Genomic DNA, 20,175 nt, shown 5'->3' on the forward strand with positions numbered 1-20,175 from the left:
AAACAGGGAATAATGATTAACCTTCCAGAGGTCAACCATAATTGTTAGAATAGCATCAAAAACTAATCCAAGATAACCCAGAAACATATTGAAAGCCCTGCAGGCATTTCTTGTTTCAGGGTCAGTAAGAAAAAAACTGTTCAAAAATGTCACCTATTGTAGAGTTAAATGGCAAAAACAACTTTCGACCAAGAGGGACATAAAGGATTGTTCCTTATTTGAAAAACATCATGATGAAGCATTCAGTGGAAGAATATAACTAATAACCTTTCCAAGATATCCTGCCACTCTGATTAAGACAACACAGCCTTTCATTTGTTGTGAGTCGGGATACAGATGCCTTTTACTATTGATGAAAACATAATTTGCTCTAAAGATGAGAATCCTGCAATTGGTTACCTGAAGATGAAAAATAGATTATGTATGTCAAATCAGGAAATCTTTAACTGACATCACAGATTCTTGAAGAAAACTACAGACCGACAGTTATCTTGTTTCCTTGGAATTAATTTCAAATTGCCAAAACTGTAATGCCTGGCTTGGCATTTGTGGAAGGAATAAGGCCAGGATGCACTGATCGAAATTTGGTCAAGCCTGACTTTATTTATTATCCTAAAATTTCTGTATTCAGCTGTTGTGAAATGGGTCTATGGCTCTTCTTTAGAGATTTAAACAATTACTAGCTAATTACTAGCAATTACTAGCTAAGCTAATTACTCTTCAATGCTCAGTTTTTTTATATAGCTTTTTGGAGCTTTTCTGTCTGTAATTCTCAGATAACCTCATTTTTTCAATAATTGATTACAAAATTATTCAAAAAATGCTTCAACATATAGGTCAGGATTTGAATCCATGTGGCCACTTTAAAGATGTTGTAATAGATGATGTGCTGTATGGTAATGCTTTAATGCCAAATCCCTAACTATTCACCCTCAGCAAAAAAAAAAGTGTAGCAAAATAACATTTCCTTTTTATTTCAAATGAGTCATCTGTGACTGAAATGTTATGGAGATAAGCTATTGAAAATGATGATGCTAAAAGAAATCTATGAATTGGTATTAAAAATGCATCGTATCTCATGAGGCGTAATGATTAAAAGCTTCTTCGGTAAAGGACACACCATATCTTAAGGTTTTCTTGTGTCTGATCTCAGCTCAAATATGCACCAAACTTGGGATAACCTCAAGAAATCCTGCTACAAACCAGAGTTGGTTCACGGAGTAACTTGCAGTATAAACCTGAATCAAAATAATGGCTTTCCGAAACCAAAAATCTGGGATATACTGGGATTTATGGGAGGACTTATTTTGGGTTCTCGCTTATCCCTCTTTCTTAAACATGGCCCAGAAAATCAACCTCTAGATAAACATGACTAAAGCTTTAGAGTGGCCAAGTCAATTTCTGAAATTAGAAACCACAGTAAGGGTATGACATTACCACAACATGTTCCTTGACTGCTTTCGGGTGTGTCTCTTTCAAAAGAATACTACAAAGAAGCGCTATAAGCGATCCAAAGCAGCCATTGGTGGCAGCTTTCATTTTTAAGGATGTTAAAACTGTTTCTTAGGTTATGGGGGTACTTGCATTTCACAAGGGATAGGGTTGGTTTTAGTATATATATATATATTCTCCTTTAATAAATAAAATCATTCAAATGTATTGCCCCTGTGGCAATAGGTACAATATTGGTTCCTTGAGCTGCTTTCCTATAATAGCAGAGTTAGTGAGAAACATCCATCTTTGACTATCCACTGCAGAGATTAATGTGACTGTTGCCACGCTTGTGTGTGTCCTGACCTTATTTTCTTTTCAGCCTTAGGCAAAATGCTATCATGGGAAATATCAGGAAATCAGAAGGTATTAAAGCAAATTAATGTCCAAGATATTTGTTTTGTAATAGCAGCTGAAGCTTTCCAAGCAGAGCTAAGGTCACATCTAATCCCAGGTAGGCGGTTCAATAAGTAGAGGGGCTGAGGTTATACAGGTGCTGGTCATAAAATTAGAATATCATGAAAAAGTAGATTGATTTCAGTAATTCCATTTAAAAAGTGAAACTTGTATATTATATTCATACATTACATACAAACTCATATATTTCAGATGTTTATTTTGTTTAATTTTGATGATTACAAATGACAACAAATGAAAATCTCAAATTCATCATATCAGAAAATTAGAATATTACTGAAGACCAATAAAAACAAAGGATTTATAGAAATGTTGGCCAACTGAAAAGTATGAACATGAAAAGTATGAGCATGTACAGCACTCAGTATTTAGTTGGGCCTCCTTTGGCCTGTATTACTGCAGCAATGCGGCGTGGCATGGAGTCGATCAGTCTGTGGCACTGCTCAGGTGTTATGATAGCCCAGGTTGCTCTAATAGGGGCTTTTAGCTCTTCTGAATTGTTGGGTCTGGTGTATTGCATCTTCTTCTTCACAATACCCCATAGATTTTCTATGGGGTTAAGGTCAGGAGAGTTTGCTGGCCAATTAAGAACAGGGATACCATGGTCCTTCAACCAGGTACTGGTAGCTTTGGCACTGTGTGCAGGTGCCAAGTCCTGTTGGAAAATGAAATCTGCATCTCCAAAAAGTTGGTCAGCTGCAGGAAGCATGAAGTGCTCCCTGGATCTCAGAAAACACAATGGACCAACACCAGCAGATGACATGGCACCCCAAACCATCACTGACTGTGGAAACTTTACACTGGACTTCAAGCAACGTGGATGAAGTGCCTCTCTTCTTTTCCTCCAGACTCTGGGACCTTGATTTCCAAAGGAAATGCAAAATTTACTTTCATCAGAGAACATGACTTTGGACCACTCACCAGCAGTCCAGTCCTGTTTCTCTTTAGACGCTTCTGACGCTGTCTGTGGTTCAAGAGTGGCTTGACACAAGGAATGCGACAGCAGAAACCCATGTCTTTCATACGTCTGTGTGTGGTGGTTCTTGAAGCACTCACTCCAGCTGCAGTCCACTCTTTGTGAATCTCCCCCACATTTTTGAATGGGTTTTGTTTCACAATCCTCTCCAGGGTGCGGTTATCTCTCTTGCTTGTACACTTTTTTCGACCACATCTTTTCCTTCCCTTCGCCTCTCTATTAATGTGCTTGGACACTGAGCTCTGTGAACAGCCAGACTCTTTAGCGATGACCTTTTGTGTCTTGCCCTCCTTGTGCAAGGTGTCGATGGTCGTCTTTTGGACAACTGTCAAGTCAGCAGTCTTCCCCATGATTGTGTAGCCTATAGAACTAGACTGAAAGACCATTTAAAGGCTTTTGCAGGTGGTTTGAGTTAATTAGCTGATTAGAGTGTGGCACCAGGGGCCATCAATTTTGAACCTTTTCACAATATTCTAATTTTCTGATATGATGAATTTGAGATTTTCATTTGTTGTCATTTGTAATCATCAAAATTAAACAAAATAAACATCTGAAATATATGAGTTTGTATGTAATGTATGAATATAATATACAAGTTTCACTTTTTAAATGGAATTACTGAAATCAATCTACTTTTTCATATTCTAATTTTATGACCAGCACCTGTACTCTTGAAGCCTGCTTTGAGATCTGTTAAAATAAATTACGAGCTTACTTGAACAAGCACCTTTTATAGAGAACATTTAAAGGACTTAAACACTATGAAGTCCAGTTTTGCAATTTATTGTTTTGGCTTTTCTAATATTATAAGGACCCTAATATTTATTCATGATTAAATTGTTGAAGTAAAAAGAATCACTAAATCATGTCTACTGTAAATGTAAGCAAAAAGCTTCAAGGGTACATCCAATGACATTAGTTGAAAGTAGTGTTGCTCAAAATGCTTATGTTTTGCCAGATTGACACTTTGTTTTGCAAATTACATAAAATATCACAGCATATGCATCTCAGAAATAAAATACTGCTGATTATATTCAGAATGAAGACATTGGGAGCAAGAGTCAAACCAAAGAAACTAGGACAAACTGTTTAAAAAAAAAAACTTTCAGCCATGCAGTTAGAAGGATTTTAGCAAAGTCAGCCGCCTGAATTGTTCAACTACATCTGTCAATGTTTATCAATTCATTAAGTTTATATGATAGGGACAGACACAACAGCATAGGCAAACTGTTATACAGAAGTCTAATGTCTGTATCAGAGAGCAGCATCATATAGCAGAAGCTGATTCACGGCACTTTTTCGTTAGGTTTACAAATCAAACTTAAAAGTATAGAATAGAATAGAAAATCCCTTTATTGGGATGGTCACACAAATGTGGACCTTAGAAGAGTGTATAAAAATAACATAATACTGAAGAGCTAAAAAATAAACAAATACAATACTGTACTGTAAAGTGTTTTAACAACATAAATACTGTACACCTGGAGAATAAATAACCGATATACAACTGTGGACGTTTTTACAAAATGGACATTTACAAATAGCAACAACATCAGAGATGTGCACAATGGCAGAAGCATGTTATTGAACTGAATAAGATAGAAACTGTGCAAAATTCACCATGAAGGTAACAACTTATTGAGGTTGTTGGGAAGAGTGGTGGTTTTAAAGTCTTACAGCTGCTGGGAGGAAGGATCTGTGATAACGCTTCAAGGTACATTTAGGGGGCAGCAGTCTGTCACTGAAGGAGCTTTCCAGTTCAGCAGCAACTTGATGCATGGCGTAGGAGACATTATCCAACAGAGATGTTAATTTAGTATGGATCCTCCACAATACAGTAACATAACAAAGCGATAATGATAATTGTACTTCCCTCGATAATAATTTATCCAAATGTATCAGTATAGCACTTAGGTGTTACCAAATTAGCACATACAGTTTTTGTAACCTAAATTTGTAAACAGTCACCTGCTCTCTGATAACAGGGAAACATTATGAATTCTAGAGGATTTCCCTTTCATCAGATTAGTTCTGCAATTTGCTTCTTTGCATAGAGGCTTACCATTCCTAGAGGTACAACTTATTCCTATAAGGTGCATTTATATTATACTCTTAGCTGCAGGTAAATTAATCCCTCTTACTGCTGCTTTAAAAAATCTTGACACAGTGCATATTTTGCATTACATTTGCTCTAATCCTAAACACTGCTAAGCAATGCAAGAGTTTTCAACTGATGTCAGCAGACAGCAAAGAAAACCTGTTTTTTGTGAGTGCTGTTTTTGCCTGGAGTCCCTAACATTTCCCACCAGCCGTCATCCTTACCATTCCTATAGAGACTTGATATGGATGTGGCTTAGAGGACTGAGCTGTTCCTGCAGATAGACTGGTTAACATACTGAGTCGTGAAGCATTAAGAACCACTGGCTGGCACTCCTGAGGGGCAGACAGCAGTCAGAACATAATGCTCCAGTGTTTCTGATGGTGGTCGATTTAAGTGGACCCATTATGGTGCTTTCATTAAGTGTCATGGCCAGCACCCTGCTACAAACACTGAAAATGCTTTGGAAGATTTTTACCCATTCAAATTTTCAATGAGAATCATGTACTGAAAACAGGGAATGTCAACATGCCATCGGAAAAAGAATAAAACCCGTTTATACTCCTTTTCCTATGATGGAACTACAACCTTTGCTTTTTTTTTTTTTTTTTTTTTGGAGTCCCTTTGTAGGATTAGACAGATTGGAGCTAGAGTGCTGCTGAGCATTAATTTTCAAGTCATGCCCTATTTCTAGATTGCCAAGGGTTTTCCTGTATTTAGCTTGGTCGATATTTCACATCAGCTTAATTGTATGTCCAGAAGAAGATCAGCTCTTAGCATGATGCTACAACCTCTATGTTGAAAGATGAGATGCTGAGTGATTAGGATGAGTTGAAAGGGAGGAATAGAGATGAAGTAAGAAGGGTTTGAAGGTAAGGAAGGGTGGGGTTAAATGAGACTAACTGACTTTAACTGTTGGGTTAGCCAGTTATAGGTAGTCAGTTGTGTATTTAGAGATTCTGTTAAAATAAGTCAGTGATAAAAAGGATGTAATGATTTGGGCTTATCTTGCAGTTATAGGATTCTTATGACTGAGAGGGTCGTCAAATCTGAGGCTAGTTCTTAGGCAATCTGAGTCACCAACAGGGTGTTAAACCTGAGCAGTGCAACACATCTACACTAGGGTGGTAGAAAAAGAGAAGAATTAAAATGTTGCATGGACTAGTTAAAATGCAAACATTAAACTGAATTAAATGCTCTAGCAGAGGATTTGATAGAACTTTTATAAAACACATACATGCAATTTTTATTAACTGACACAGTGCTTTCAACCAAAAATATTTACAATGAAATATAGACTGAAAAAATGAAAGAAGATTAATTAATTATTTTCTCATGTCTGTAAATGACCATAATGTAATGCCTCCCTGATGGACATATTATGTAGGTCTTTTCCCATTTATATCCGTCTTTTTCAGGGGTTTTTTTCCAGTGGTTTATAAATACATTATTGATGCTACAGTAAGCATATAAGAATATTTTCTTGCACTTCCTGCTCCCTCACTGCTTGCTTGTGTGACTGTCAGCCCACTGAGGGAAATTTGTTCGACTTTTAGAATAAGACGATTGCACAGAGCTGAGACGGTGAAGCTGTTATCTTCTTGTGTTTTGCTATTACAGCATCATGAAAAGCTCTGTTAGGAAAAGTTAAATGAAAAACATTTCTGCATTAAAACTGCTGCCTTTGGCTTACAGGTCCTAGACTTTCTAATATCTTTCTCAGCAATAAAAGTCATCATCTGATGCATTACAGCACAGTTTGAGCTTGAAGAGACAGTCAAAAAGGGAACGCTGTCTTCTTCTGATGTCGTCCTCTCTTCTGTCTCTGTGCTTGTTTTACTGTAGATTGGGTGTGGCCATGCCATTTGGCTGTTTAACGATTGGGGAAAAGAAGGAATATCACAATCCTTCGGATGTGACAGATAAATATGACCTGGGCCAGATTGTTAAATCGTGAGTATTGTTTAATCTGCCTCACTGTTCATATGCTATGTGATTGTTACTTTTTCATAGTTTTTTATTTATTCAACTTTAAAAAATGTCTTCTTTTCAGGGAGGAGTTCTGTGAGATCTTCAGGGCCAAGGATAAAGCAACTATGAAAATGTACACATGTAAAAAATTCCTTAAAAAAGATGGGAGAAAAGTACGCAAGGCAGCCAAAAATGAGATCCTTATCTTGAAAATGTAAGTGACTGCTTTTGATTTTGTTTAAAATGTTTTTTCCTTAACTGATGCGTTTTTCTAAATATACATTTTAGTAAGTAATAAGAGAATATAAAAGAATTGCTGACAGAGAGATAAAGGTGAGACTTTCTTTCTGCTTAAAGGAATAGTACACCCAAAACATGATTAGCCTTCATTTTCTACTCACCACGAACATTTTCTATTTTCATTTGAAACACAGAGGTTTGTGGGTGCAATATTACAAAATGTAAAAAAAGGTACAAGGGGACAGAAGATTTTTGAAAGGCTCCATAGATCCCTCTATCCTCTGCCTTTTGTAAACCTCCTGCTGTGTTAACCACAGTTAGGAAACAGGGGTGACTTACAGCCATAATGACACATAAATGTCCTAAATTCGCAACTCTGCTCCGACTGAATGATGCATCTTGAACAGGGCGGGCATTTCCAACACAGCTTTAGTCTTTCCATATCATATTCTGCAGTTATGAAGGCAACAATCCATAGACTCTTAAGATAGGATAATAATAAGTTCTTATTTTTGGTTAGCCTCTTTTGGTTTCACTGGTACATGCCTGGTGAGCTCCATTACCGGAAGTATGCTGCATGTTTTGTTGCAATATGATAAATAAAGTGTTCAAATTCAGTTTCAACACCTTGGTTCTTAATGTAATTGAATGACATACATTTCTTCCTTTTCTTCTTTGTCTGCTTTGACACACTTTCCTCAGGGTGAGACATCCCAACATCCTCCAACTGGTTGATGCCTTCGAGACCAAAAAAGAGTACTTCCTCTTCCTTGAACTGTGAGTTTAGATGTCTGACGTGCCTGGGAAAAACAAAAACAAAACAAAAAACTTGTGTCTGCCACAGCTTGGCCCTGAGCTGCTTCTGTTGATCACACGCTCCTGGGGAATGAGCCGTTGTTGCTCAAGGCCCAGAAGATGCGAGAGCAGCTCTCAGCTTGGCCTCATTTGGTATTCAGATGTGATCGCCCAAGGATCCATTCTTTTCAACTAGTTTTTTTTTCTTTGGGAATCAGATTAATTTCTGAGGAACTTCCAAATGTGGAAATGATTTTTTTCTCCCCGCTGATAGGGCTTGAGGGATTCTGATTATGCTGAATATTCAGCAAACAGAGTAATCCTAAGGGAAATTCCAATTATCAGTTCCCAGATGGATTCCTCACCATTTTTGGAAAGACAAAAGATACCTTCTCATAGCAGAATTTATCTTTTGTATTTTTCCTAAATGTTTTTTTTTTTTTTACTTATCCCTTCCTCTATTTGCTGAAGGACGAACTGTGCAAAAATGAAAAGAATAGTTGAATTAATACTTATCCAGAAGTGGACAAACATGCAATGAGTTGCTGAGCTGTTGTTCTCCCACCTTTTCACAGTGCAACAGGCAGAGAGGTGTTTGACTGGATTCTGGATCAAGGCTATTACTCGGAGCGGGACACCAGCAATGTAGTGAGGCAGGTGCTGGAGGCGGTGGCTTACCTTCACTCCCTGCACATAGTTCACAGAAACCTAAAGGTAACACACAGTGGTGACATGTGTATGATGCCTAACACAAAGCCGTGTGAATGATTTTGAGACCGCAATGGTTCCAATTCTACCAGCCAGCACATGCAACTGACAACTTGCAACTGGCAAAATTTGCTGCTGCAAAACCTCTAAATGAAAATCCAGTGCAAAAATTGTAAATCTAAATAACTTTTTTTTTTTTTTATAAGTGAATTTTTTCTTAAATTTCTTTTAATTATTTTCTGTAACCCAGCTTTATTGAAGAACTAATTTTTAGTATGTGGGGACGCTAGGTTATTGTTAGCAGTCTTTATAGTATCTTTCTATCCATTTCAAGATCTTTTGAAATCTCAGACTGTATTGACATCAAGAGATATTTTTTATTTCAGAAAACCGCATCAGTTCTAAAGAGTAGTTCAACCAAACTAGATTTAACCATTTTTACTTGGAGTGTTAGAATAATAGCCTGTTTTTCAATGTTGAACTTTCTTTATTATGTTCATCAGTTGTCTTGTAGCTGTTAGCATATCTAGTAAGAAATTAGTAGAATTACACTGATTATAGAGTTTTCTTGAGATATCGTTTTAACACATAAAAATTCCTGTGGAAAAAAAAAAAAAAAAACGTTCTCAGGAGATTGAGTTGGAGTAAGGCAAACATTTATCTAACATTCCAAAAATTTCTCCAATGTGGCCTGTTGACTACTTGACAATAGGTCTCATAATGTACATACTGTAGGTTCTTCTTTCATTTAAAAGATAGGGACATTTTTAACATGTGATCCAAGCACAACAAACCATCAGCCAGAGATAAGAATCACTACTTATCAGCTCAACTAAGAGCTTCTAGTATTTTTGATCCAAAAAGTACATAAACAACTAGAATAAATTGTCAAAATCATGGCAGAAATCTTGGTGGAAGACTTTGATTGTTGTAATTCAAATAAAAGTTTATTTATATTTATCAAGACAAAGGAATAGTTAAGGCTGCCCCAAGGCTTATGAACATTAGCATGTTCAACCTGAACCATGAAGGTTAAACAAGCTTCCTTCTGTCATTGATTTACTTAAAAATTCAGCTAAACAATAATGTCAAGCATTAGACCTAGTTCTTTGTGAGGTTTTCTAATTCTCTTCATTTATAGTTGGAGAACTTGGTGTACTACAACCGTCTAAAGCACTCCAAAATCGTCATCAGTGACTTCCACCTGGCCAAGCTGGAGAACGGACTAATCAAAGACCCCTGTGGAACACCTGAATACCTGGGTGAGGATAAAAAAATAGGTAAATAACAAATAAGTTGGCAGCAGATTATTGGTGATTAATGGTGTATGTGTTTACCTATGCAGCTCCTGAGGTGGTCGGCAGGCAGCGATATGGGAGACCTGTTGACTGCTGGGCAATAGGTGTCATCATGTACATACTGTAAGTTATCCCTTCATTCAACAGATAGGGACATTTTTAACATGTAAACCTAATGTAACAAACCATCAGCCAGGCATCCGAATCAGCTCTTATAATTTGAATACATAACACAGCAGAAACTTTCAAAAACTGGTCAACAATTATAGAAGACTTTGATTTTTGTAATGAAAATAAAAGTTTATTTCTTTTTCTTAATAGAAAGGGCATAAACATTGTTTGACCTGCCATTTTAAAATAGATTTAAGTAATAGATTAAAAAAAGATTATAAAAAAAAGAGACATTTATTCTTTGTAATATTTCAACAGAAACGTACTTCTAGGCTGAATGAAAACTTTAGAGTTAAATCTGATAAAACTCAATGCTGATTCTGACATTTTGAACTGAAAAAGCTTCCTGGATGGGAAGTGAAACGTCTTCAACTTGGAAACAAAGTCCAGTGGATTGTTTTTTAACTATTTTGGAATGACTATGACCTGGAAGACTGAGAATCTTCACCAGCATCTGATAAAACTGTTAACAAAATGTAATTTTGGGCTTGTATGTTTGTGTAATGTACACATTAATACAAAAATAGAAATAGTTTTGTTATTTTCTTTTGTTGTTTTTTTTTTTTTTTTGTTGAACCAGTAGATGTTAACCAATATACAGTATATTTGTTTTCTCCTTTGATTGTGAGAAAAAAAAACAGTTGGTCAGAATTAGAATGAGTTGGTCAGGCCTAATGTAAAAACTGATGTTTGATTCTCTGCATCCATGTTGGTTGGAAGCATCCCGAGTTGTGATTGATTTACTGAATCTTGCAAAGATTTATTTGAACCAAAACTATTTGCTGCCTCCCACCCCCCTCCACTTCTTTCTTTTTTACCTACAGTCTGTCCGGAAACCCTCCTTTCTATGATGAAACCGATGATGACGATTATGAAAACCATGACAAGAATCTGTTTCGAAAAATCCTTGCAGGCGATTATGAGTTTGACTCTCCCTACTGGGATGAAATCTCTGATTCAGGTACTTTCTGTGGCAACTTCTCATATAAACGCTTTTCACGTTTAAAAGGAATCTTTCTCTCTTCCTTCCTGTTGACTTTTCAAAGCACTTATATTTGTGTTTTCATCCTGTCAGGAAGTAAACCCTTTACGCATTTTCCTTCCTCCATGTGTCATTTCTCTGACAGCTAAGAACCTGGTTGCTCGTTTGATGGAGGTGGATCAAGACCAGAGGCTGACGGCCCAGGAGGCTATAAACCATGAATGGTAGACAGAGCAGCTTTGATATATTGCACAGATTCAGTATAAATCAGACTGCATAGTTAAAAAGATCTCATTAGAACAAACGTTCAAAATTTAAAAAATAATATTAATTATCCTGTCCAATCTGAATACTGTTGCTGTTGAGGGTTTGATTGATCTGTTAAGTTTTATTTTCAACAAACTTTATGTTTTTAATTAGCTGTGCTACAATATGTACTAGACCAGGGAGGAAAACACTAAAAGAAACCAATTAAGAATAACCCTTAAGTATGCATGTGTTTATGGAATAGTTTTCCTCCTGTTATAATGAGCTGCAATGATTTTTTTCAGCTCCCTTTAGCCATAAAAACTGACAGTACTGCTCAGATGTGAGGGTAACCTCTTATTTTTAATCTCTTTCTGCATTCTGCAGGATCTCTGGTGGTGCAGCTTCAGATAAGAACATCAAAGAAAATGTTTGTGCACAAATTGAAAAGAACTTTGCCAGAGCTAAATGGAAGGTGAGCCATTTTGTTCTCTTCATCCAAATGCTTTCAATGCTTTGAAGCTTCAACTCTAGCTGTAGTGCCTTTAAGAATGATTCTTACTGGCAAATATAGGGCCTTGCAAAAGCTTTCATACTTCTTCATTACATCCACATTCTCCTGTGTTATTAGAAATTTATTTGATTGCCAAAACAAAACAGAAAAGATATAACTCCTGTCTTAAATCAGACTATTAAAGATGGGACACTAAGCGGTTCCAGCTGCAAAGATTTAAACTCACAATATAGGTTCTGTATTGAAATCATTACAGTAAAAGTTATGTACTACATAGATCCTGCCTTCAGAAATGAGTTCCAATAAGTAAACGTATGAAAAAGAAAGCCACATCTAAAAGAGGACATGGCAGTGAGTTGTAAAGCAAACATTGCACATTACTCATCCTTTTGGTGAAATTATTGGTATCATTCTGTGGTCATGCCTCAGAAGGAACAGGAAAGCTCCACATATTTTATGAGAAGATAACTGGATTCCGATATAGGATTGTATTTAAAGAAAAACAAGAAGCTACAGGAGACTTGGCTTCAGCAACATCGTTCATGGGATGACTTTTATCAAAGTATATCTATGTGATAAAAAAATATAGACCTAAATGTCACATAGAATCTAAGAGTTTGATGACCAAATTTGTTCACATGCTCACAGAATCTTTCTGTCCTCTAGCTTTATACAACTGCCTCCTTTGTGGCTTCACAGCCAAAGTCGAGTAGAGCTGATAGGGAAAGGGACTTGTTATTTATATGGAGTGAAGCAGGCAAAAGTAGACGAGGAGAAATTAAAGAAATCTTCTGGTCCGCCAGCAACCTTTACTGGTGGACCCTGGCTTTTAACAGTAAGGGACAGGCAGAAACAAAATGACCAGCCTCACCACAGTAGAGACACAGCTTAGCCCGTATGCAGTGCTGCTTCTGCTCAGGACTCAGTCTCGTGCTACATATCTGCATAGGTTCTGGAGAGGAAGGACTGAAGTGACTTCAGATATTTTAATCTGCCAGCATGCAATTGATTTTCAGTAGAAAGGATGAAAGAACTGCTGCTCCAGTCGAATTTGGAAAATCACTTTGCACTTGGCAAACATTTAGATTCGCATTTCCTCCACCCATGGACTTGTTTGTTCCTCAGAATATAATCTGCATATTGATAAACAAAAATGGATGGCTGTCTGCTGAATTGAAAACTTAAATCAATTTGCAGTTTCTTTGAATGCCTTCTCCACACAAACAAACACATTTGCACCTGTTTTAAGACAAGCAAACCATTAGAGCGCTAATTACAGCTAAGGGTGAGTCTACAAAGCACTAACCCTTAAAGAAAATTAACATCAATACTTTCAGATTCTATAAGTAAAGAAATTACAAACCATGTATTCTCCTTCTACTTGTAACTGACTGTTTTATGATGCTTAATCACATGCAATTCCAGTAAGATAGCAAAAGTTTCAGCATTTTATGTGCCAAACATTTAGAGTAATCATTGATACTAGAGGGAATGCATGCCGTCTTTTCAGGGATAATTTTTCACATTTCCTTTTCCCAAAGAAAGCTGTGCGAGTCACCACCATCATGAAAAGACTAAGAGTCCCAGAGCACAGCGAGGCTAGGTCCACTGCTCCTTCAGCTGAGGTGCCTGCAGACCCCTCAGCTCCCCAGGCTTCCAATGATCCCTCTGCGCCGTCATCTGCTGCCGTGCCAGAGGCTGCTCCCAGTCCCAACACAGAGCAACCCACTGGAGAGGAAAAGAGCCAACAGGCACCACCCGCAGAATCAACGGGAGAAGCCTCATCTGAGGAGCTGAACCCGGAACCACAGGCAGCTGAACCCACATCCCGTTGCAATGGGGAAGCTTCTGCTTTGCTTCACACAGCTGCGGAGGCAATGGATGAGCAGGGTTAAAGGCCCCCATAGTAACCACCCCCCGTTGTGAACTCCCATTTCCCACTGACTCCTGCACATTGTACATTAGCTGCTAGCATGGTGACACTGACTGCTTCTTTTTAACTTGCAGCATTAGTATCATCTCATTCAGACTGTGTGCTACCTTTCCTGAGCGCTGCCTTGTGTTTTTCTAACATGTACAGCACTTTCACATTTTGGTAGATTATTAAACTGTGTCTCCTTAAACTTGAGCTTTAGGCTGAAATATATCAGCCGTCAAGCTTTCGACTCACACATGAAGCCTGCTTGTCTTTAAAACTAGTAATGAGTGTAAATATATACATAAGACTCTATTAAAAACTGTTTTGATTACTGGTTAATAGGCCGGCTAGAGAAAATTGCAGAAATGATGCCCCGTAGGCAGCCATTATAATCTGTAAGAGCGGATTCAAACACACTGAGAAAGAAAAGACCTCACAAAACATTAGAACCCCTTGGACCTTTATATCCTTAGAATACCTTACTGTACATTATATTGGGATTTTATTTGATGGATCAGCTCAGATTGGGGCTTAATTTTTAAATGGAAGGGAGGTATTGAAGTCTTCTAAGTGTTTTATAAAAAATATCTGAAAATGTACCCATTTCCTTTTGTAGAATTGCACCAGCTTAGTCAGATCGACTAGAGAGCATCTGGGAAGTTGAACCTTGGCTTGAGCTTTGGATCATATCAGTCTTTAGCCGGTCTTCGTTAAAGCTACAGTGTGTAATAATTACAGGCATATAAAGTCAGAAATTTAATATATTATACATAACTATGTTATTTATCATCACCTTTGAGCTCAGCCTTTTAACCATAATATTTGCGTTGCCTTAGAATTCGTTATTTATAATTACATAGGAGCGGGTCTCGCAGCCATGGAGGCTGACATCTTTGCGCTACGGCAAGCGCAGAGGCAACAAACTAGCGATTGCGAGATCTCCCATGATGCTCGAAAATAACTACGGCAAGTTGAGAGAGATGAACTGAGACGGTACTGAACAGTAGATGGCAGTATTATGCCTGAAACCAAAGAAGAGGAAGAAGCAGGTATACTGCGCCTCAGTAACAAGAAAGGTGAACAAGGCGGCAGGCGTGAGTGACTTTGCAAACTGTTTGGCACTGTGTGGCCAAACATCAGACGAATGGAGGATCATGCCTACTCTGTATCACAACGAAAAGCGGCGGACACCGAACCCCCGTCATCTAAGAAGCGGAAACACGACGAGAATAAACGCAAGCGTGACAAGAAACGACAAAAAACACGGATCAACATTGGCACGGCATTTACACTATGGAAGTCACTGATGGAGGAAAAAGGTTTTCAAAGTGACGCTCAAGTTGCCAGTTTTCTCTTGGACAGGTAATTAATCCTACACACACAATTGTCTAATATCACTGCAGTTTTTGGAGTACAGGATGCTCAGACCTGTCTAAAACAATAACATGCTGCGTGATGATGCTGTTACTCTCCAGTATACTTATTCAGCAACGTCCCTGACGTTTCATAGGTAATGATTCAGTAATTTTCTGTAAAATAATTTTCTGGATATATACCTCGGTTACTTCTCTCCGGCTCCTTTGGAGATCTTCAAGCCTTTCCTCCTCTGCTCTAGTCACCCCGCTGGCACCCCTCCCTCGCCTGGCCCTAGCTGCACGGCCTCTCTGCCCTCTTCCTCTCCCTCTTCCTCGCCTTGTAACCCCGTGCCACCAAAATGACTTGGACTCTGTAAACGGGGAATATATATTCTTCCAGCGAACACAATCTCGCTGTTAAATTAATGACTACAATTACTTCGTCTGTTTATATCACCATGCAAAGCAGCTCACCAAAACGTCACAACGATGTAGAAAAAATAACGGGTATATTTATTATCTTAAGTCTACATGAAATCTATACCCTACACAGACTAATGAAATACTATCTGTAAAATTATCTATGTAAACAAACCTCATCACTTGAGAAGGTAGGTGATGTGGACGTCGTGGAAGACATTTTGTCCCGTAACGCTCGCCATACTGTTGGGGGGGAGAAGCGGTGGGGGGGAGATGTTCATGTTGCTGCGGTCTGCAGTCTGACCGCTAGATGTCGCTGAAAATTACACACTGTAGCTTTAAGGATTGTCCTGTATTTACTAACCATATCAATCCTCCTACTATATCAGATCAGCTTCCATTACCTACTGAAGAAAAACTAACTTTGACATGCAGTGTTACTTTAAAGTATGCCTGCCACAGTGGTTTTCCTAGTAACTCAAATACTTTTTCTTACCATGCCCTCAATGTACATGTATCAGCCTGTATCCCAGGTGACAAACTGCAACCATTACTTTGGCTCAATCAGAAGCAGATTTATGGAGTGCACACCCAGTGGAGGTCCTTTCACTTTATTCTCCCCTGTGGACTTTGGCTCTCTGCATCGACTTAAGAGTAACAATAAACCCTCTCGTTAGTTGTTAAATCGATGTTCTCTTCACCCAACCCACATGTGGTGGAACAGCCATGTCTTGGTAGATTTCAACAATGCTGTTCTTATATTAAGATTCATGGATTGAACATTGCTTGGCTAGATGGTTTAGAGATCCCTTTATCATCTAACCCTGATTTATTCTTTCCCCCTGACCTGTTTGCTGTGTTCCTTTGTCCTCATGGTGCTGCTTGTTCACTAATCTTCTTCAACAAATTTAAAAAGGCCAACACAGGACAGGCAGGTAAATATGAGTCTTCTGAAGGCAGGATTTTATCGAGAGTAAATCATTTCTTATTCTTATCTCTTTTAAAGCATGAACGTTGTTTATACAGTCTATTCCTTCCCATTCACTTCTGCTGTATGTTGGACTGACACATAAAAATCCCCAAAAAATAAGCTTCTGCTTTTTAATGGGAGAACACATTTAAAGGGTGTAAATACTCCTGTAATACCCTGTAGATAAACATCTTATTTTGCACCTTTCCATTTCTTTAATGTCCACAAACTGAGCTGGTGTGCAATATAAAGTACTGAGACCAGCCAATGTGGGTTTTTGACACATTAAGCACATAAACACTGTTTCTTTTCTTAGTTGCACAGGAATTGATATCCTGGCTATAACATGTAAAGAGCCTGTACATAGAGATATTTGTAGAAGTAGCTAATAATAGCATGCGTTTGTTTCCCTCGTACTCCCACTTAGTGAAAAAAAGTGTCGCTTTTGTTAAACTGTACGCTACAGCACCCCTGTCTCTTGCAAAGGCCTTTTCCATGCTGATTTTTCTAAAGTGTACTATATTGCATTACTGCTCTGCTCAGTATCCATAGTGTTAATATACCTCATACCAAAATAATAAAACAGATTCTATTACATAGGAGTTCTATGCATATAGAACATTGGTAGCTATTTTTTTTTTTTTTAAACATGCCTCATCCTAACAAGCTTATGTTGTCTTTGGGTAGATGTCCACTTGCCTGTATTTGCTGTCCCCTGATTCTGGCATTTGTGCTCTGATACTGTATCAAATGCGAAAACAAAAATGTCTTAATGTTTTGCTAAAACTGTAAAAAAAAATAATAATAATAAAATAGAAAAATTTGCATTAACCAAGAGAATAGGAAGAAAGGAAATATAAGGGAACTTTTTTTTCTCTGATTCTTTAAGATTATTGTTTTTTGTGCTTTTCTATCAATAGCGCCTTCATACTTATTTACAACCCCGGTAGAGACGTGTAAAAAGCCTTAAAAAGTATTTGTGTATTTATTGCAGTGATGTCATTTCACACCAACAATTCTTAAACTTTTTTGGAATAATTGTATTCAGTAATGCAAAAATACCCTTCATCCTTACAAAAATACTTAATTTTCGTACAAAAATTACAGTTTCATTGTGTGTTGAGTGGACTGTCATGGCCATGGAAAAAGCCTTTTTTTTGCCGAACCCCTTTTACATTTATTGTACCTTAAGATTTAACAAAATGATTCTACTAAAGGTCTCAAGACGACTGATTTTATTGGTATCTCAGTATAAAGGCCATCATATTTACATTTAAAAACCTCCAGGCATTTCAAATAGCTGATGATTTCATGCACTCTAAAAAGCACCACACACCTTTACCTCTCTAAGGGGTTAGTATGGGCTCCTTTCTAAAAAAAAGATGACTTTTTTAAAAGCATAACCCACCTAGAATTATGAACCTTTTAAACTTAGTGACCATACTCTTAATCTTAGCTCCATGTGGCCAAATAGGGATAGGTATTGCTTTGTAATTTTACCAAAAATTATATCTAATCTGACTTTTACATGATTGCATGTGTGATTTATAAATGTGTCGTTGAATAGAGGAGAACAATGATAAGATGAAAAGCTATAAAAGAAACAAGCCTGTCAGATCTAATATATGCTGATAACTATTAATTGCAAGGCTGCAAGTTTTTTAGGATCTGCTGGTTTCAGCTGTGTCTCTATGTCCATCATATATAGAGACCACTTTCTGTTGCCTATCTAGTGCATATGGTGTAAGTGGACTAAGATGCTGAGGTAAAGATTTTACTCTAAAAACACACCATGGATCTAAATTACAAGATTCATAAATTTATTCGAAAGATAAAGCCCAAAGAATCATCTTCATTCTTTGAATCTGGGTTAAAATAGCATCAAGCTGAGGTTTAAGGTCCACATATTTAATCTTGGTTTTATTGTTAACTACCTTTCAGTAAAGGCCAACCAATTAATTAAATTATTTTAATTCAATCAAATCTGTATTGAAACACCATTTCTGCTGGTGATGATTTTTCCAAATGAAACTTTGAAGGCAAATACTACTACTTTATTTCTGTAAACACGGGGCTGTGTGTAAAATCTTCATCTGCAAATGGGTGACTGCAGTGCCATGTGGGTTTGCAGTCTGTGATACTGCCTCTCAAAAACCTGCAGTGGAGATATAGCCTTTGTCTCATCAGTTCAAAGCGGCTGGTTCTGGGTAAAGGGCCAGTGGTGAATAATACATTTTACGTGCCTATGCTACTAATTTTGAGACAGAATATAATTTTTGCAGATAATTTTCTACAATAACTACTTTAAGTGGATGTTAAGGAAAGCATCAGTGAATCACTTGATTGGTGGACAAACAAGCAGTAAAAATGTGGGCAGGAATTTTTCCAACCTTTTCTTTGTTATATTATTGTATATCTACGCCAGGGGCACTGATAAATATGAAGGGTACTGTCTACATTTGAACTCTTTTTCAGTTTATTCTTTATACAAAGTATCTATAACCTAACACTGGTCGACTTAAGTGTTAGTATTGAACATGTCCAAATCCCTGTGATCACACCAAACAGAGCAATATTTCACTGGCTGCAGAAACTGTAATTTTTTTCTTTTCTTTTTGTCCTTTCGATACAGTCTAAGTAGCCTTTAGTCTGTAGTCCTCGCTTACTGTCAGCGTCACTGACACACAGAGCCGCTAGCATAAGGTTGATGTCAAATAAATGTGTGTCCATGTGTGTGTAGGTGGCTTTGTGGGTGGACTGTTCTGACACACACTGAAAATAAGTTTGTTGGTCACTGAAAGAGAGCAGCTTGTACTGAGTGTCAGTCAACTTTCCTTATTTCCAATTGATCCTTATATACAGTATAAATACAGATTTTTGTTGCTAAAAGTGTACATACATCTGAAAACTGAAGGCAATCTACCTTGTGATATAAACAGGCTAACATGATAGATAATCAGGTTACATTTTATTTGTTTTTATGTATTGAATTTGTTTTGTTGCAGCACGTTATATCACTGTCTAGCTTGGTATGCAAACACTTCCTTTCAGAAGCAATGAAATCCTTGGAAATTTTTAGCTTTTTTCCTTTATAAGCAAAACTTCTTTGTATTGATGGGATTTTAAGTGATAGACCAGCACAAATGATGTGTGGCTTTCAATGTTTTTTAACGGAAAAAGAACTGAGTGTGCTATCATCAGTATTCATCCCCCTGAGTTAACATCGTATTGCATAACATCTTGTTTTGTAACTGAAGGTTATTGGCGCTAGTTTGCAGATCTAGATTCTAAAATGTCCATTGTTTTCTGCAAAATAACTCAGCCCCAGGCATCCTGGATGGACTTCTGGGGAAGACTAATTTCTCAAGTCTTGATGTAGAATAATTTATAATGTAAGCTTCTTTAAACCTCTCCAGAGTTTATTATCACAGAGGATTGGATCTTAGAAGTGGTTTTTCACCTGGTACTGTGCTTGAAGTGGTTCTGTGTCACTCTGGGCCACAAAACAGGAAGGTTCAACACCCATCTGAAAAAGGAATGATTCAGTTAATGAATCATTTAAGTTATTTGATTACTCAAATGTTTTGTCTGTTTGAACGGCCCAT

General features: G+C 37.5%; 1 protein-coding gene across 2 annotated transcripts in view; it reads left to right on the top strand.

The window, feature by feature from the left end:
- The window catches only part of camkvb (CaM kinase-like vesicle-associated b), a 63,538-nt gene extending 49,005 nt beyond the window's left edge, over positions 1 to 14,533 (top strand). The window contains exons 2-11 of one of the 2 annotated variants that reach the window (XM_038296135.1): positions 6,828 to 6,935; positions 7,036 to 7,167; positions 7,896 to 7,970; positions 8,564 to 8,702; positions 9,838 to 9,958; positions 10,042 to 10,117; positions 10,990 to 11,126; positions 11,293 to 11,371; positions 11,781 to 11,868; positions 13,453 to 13,618. In XM_038296135.1, the coding sequence (XP_038152063.1) occupies positions 6,841 to 6,935; positions 7,036 to 7,167; positions 7,896 to 7,970; positions 8,564 to 8,702; positions 9,838 to 9,958; positions 10,042 to 10,117; positions 10,990 to 11,126; positions 11,293 to 11,371; positions 11,781 to 11,868; positions 13,453 to 13,476 (966 nt within the window). In that variant the 5' untranslated portion in view covers positions 6,828 to 6,840 and the 3' untranslated portion in view covers positions 13,477 to 13,618. Of the gene's footprint in view, positions 1 to 6,827; positions 6,936 to 7,035; positions 7,168 to 7,895; positions 7,971 to 8,563; positions 8,703 to 9,837; positions 9,959 to 10,041; positions 10,118 to 10,989; positions 11,127 to 11,292; positions 11,372 to 11,780; positions 11,869 to 13,448 lie in introns of both variants that reach the window. The other variant, XM_038296126.1, reaches the window with a different exon arrangement.
- The last annotated feature ends 5,642 nt before the right edge of the window (positions 14,534 to 20,175 follow it).

Source organism: Cyprinodon tularosa, unplaced genomic scaffold (genome assembly GCF_016077235.1).
Source record: "Cyprinodon tularosa strain WSP-4 unplaced genomic scaffold, ASM1607723v1 ctg11, whole genome shotgun sequence".
In the NCBI taxonomy this organism is placed as follows: Eukaryota; Metazoa; Chordata; class Actinopteri; order Cyprinodontiformes; family Cyprinodontidae; genus Cyprinodon; species Cyprinodon tularosa.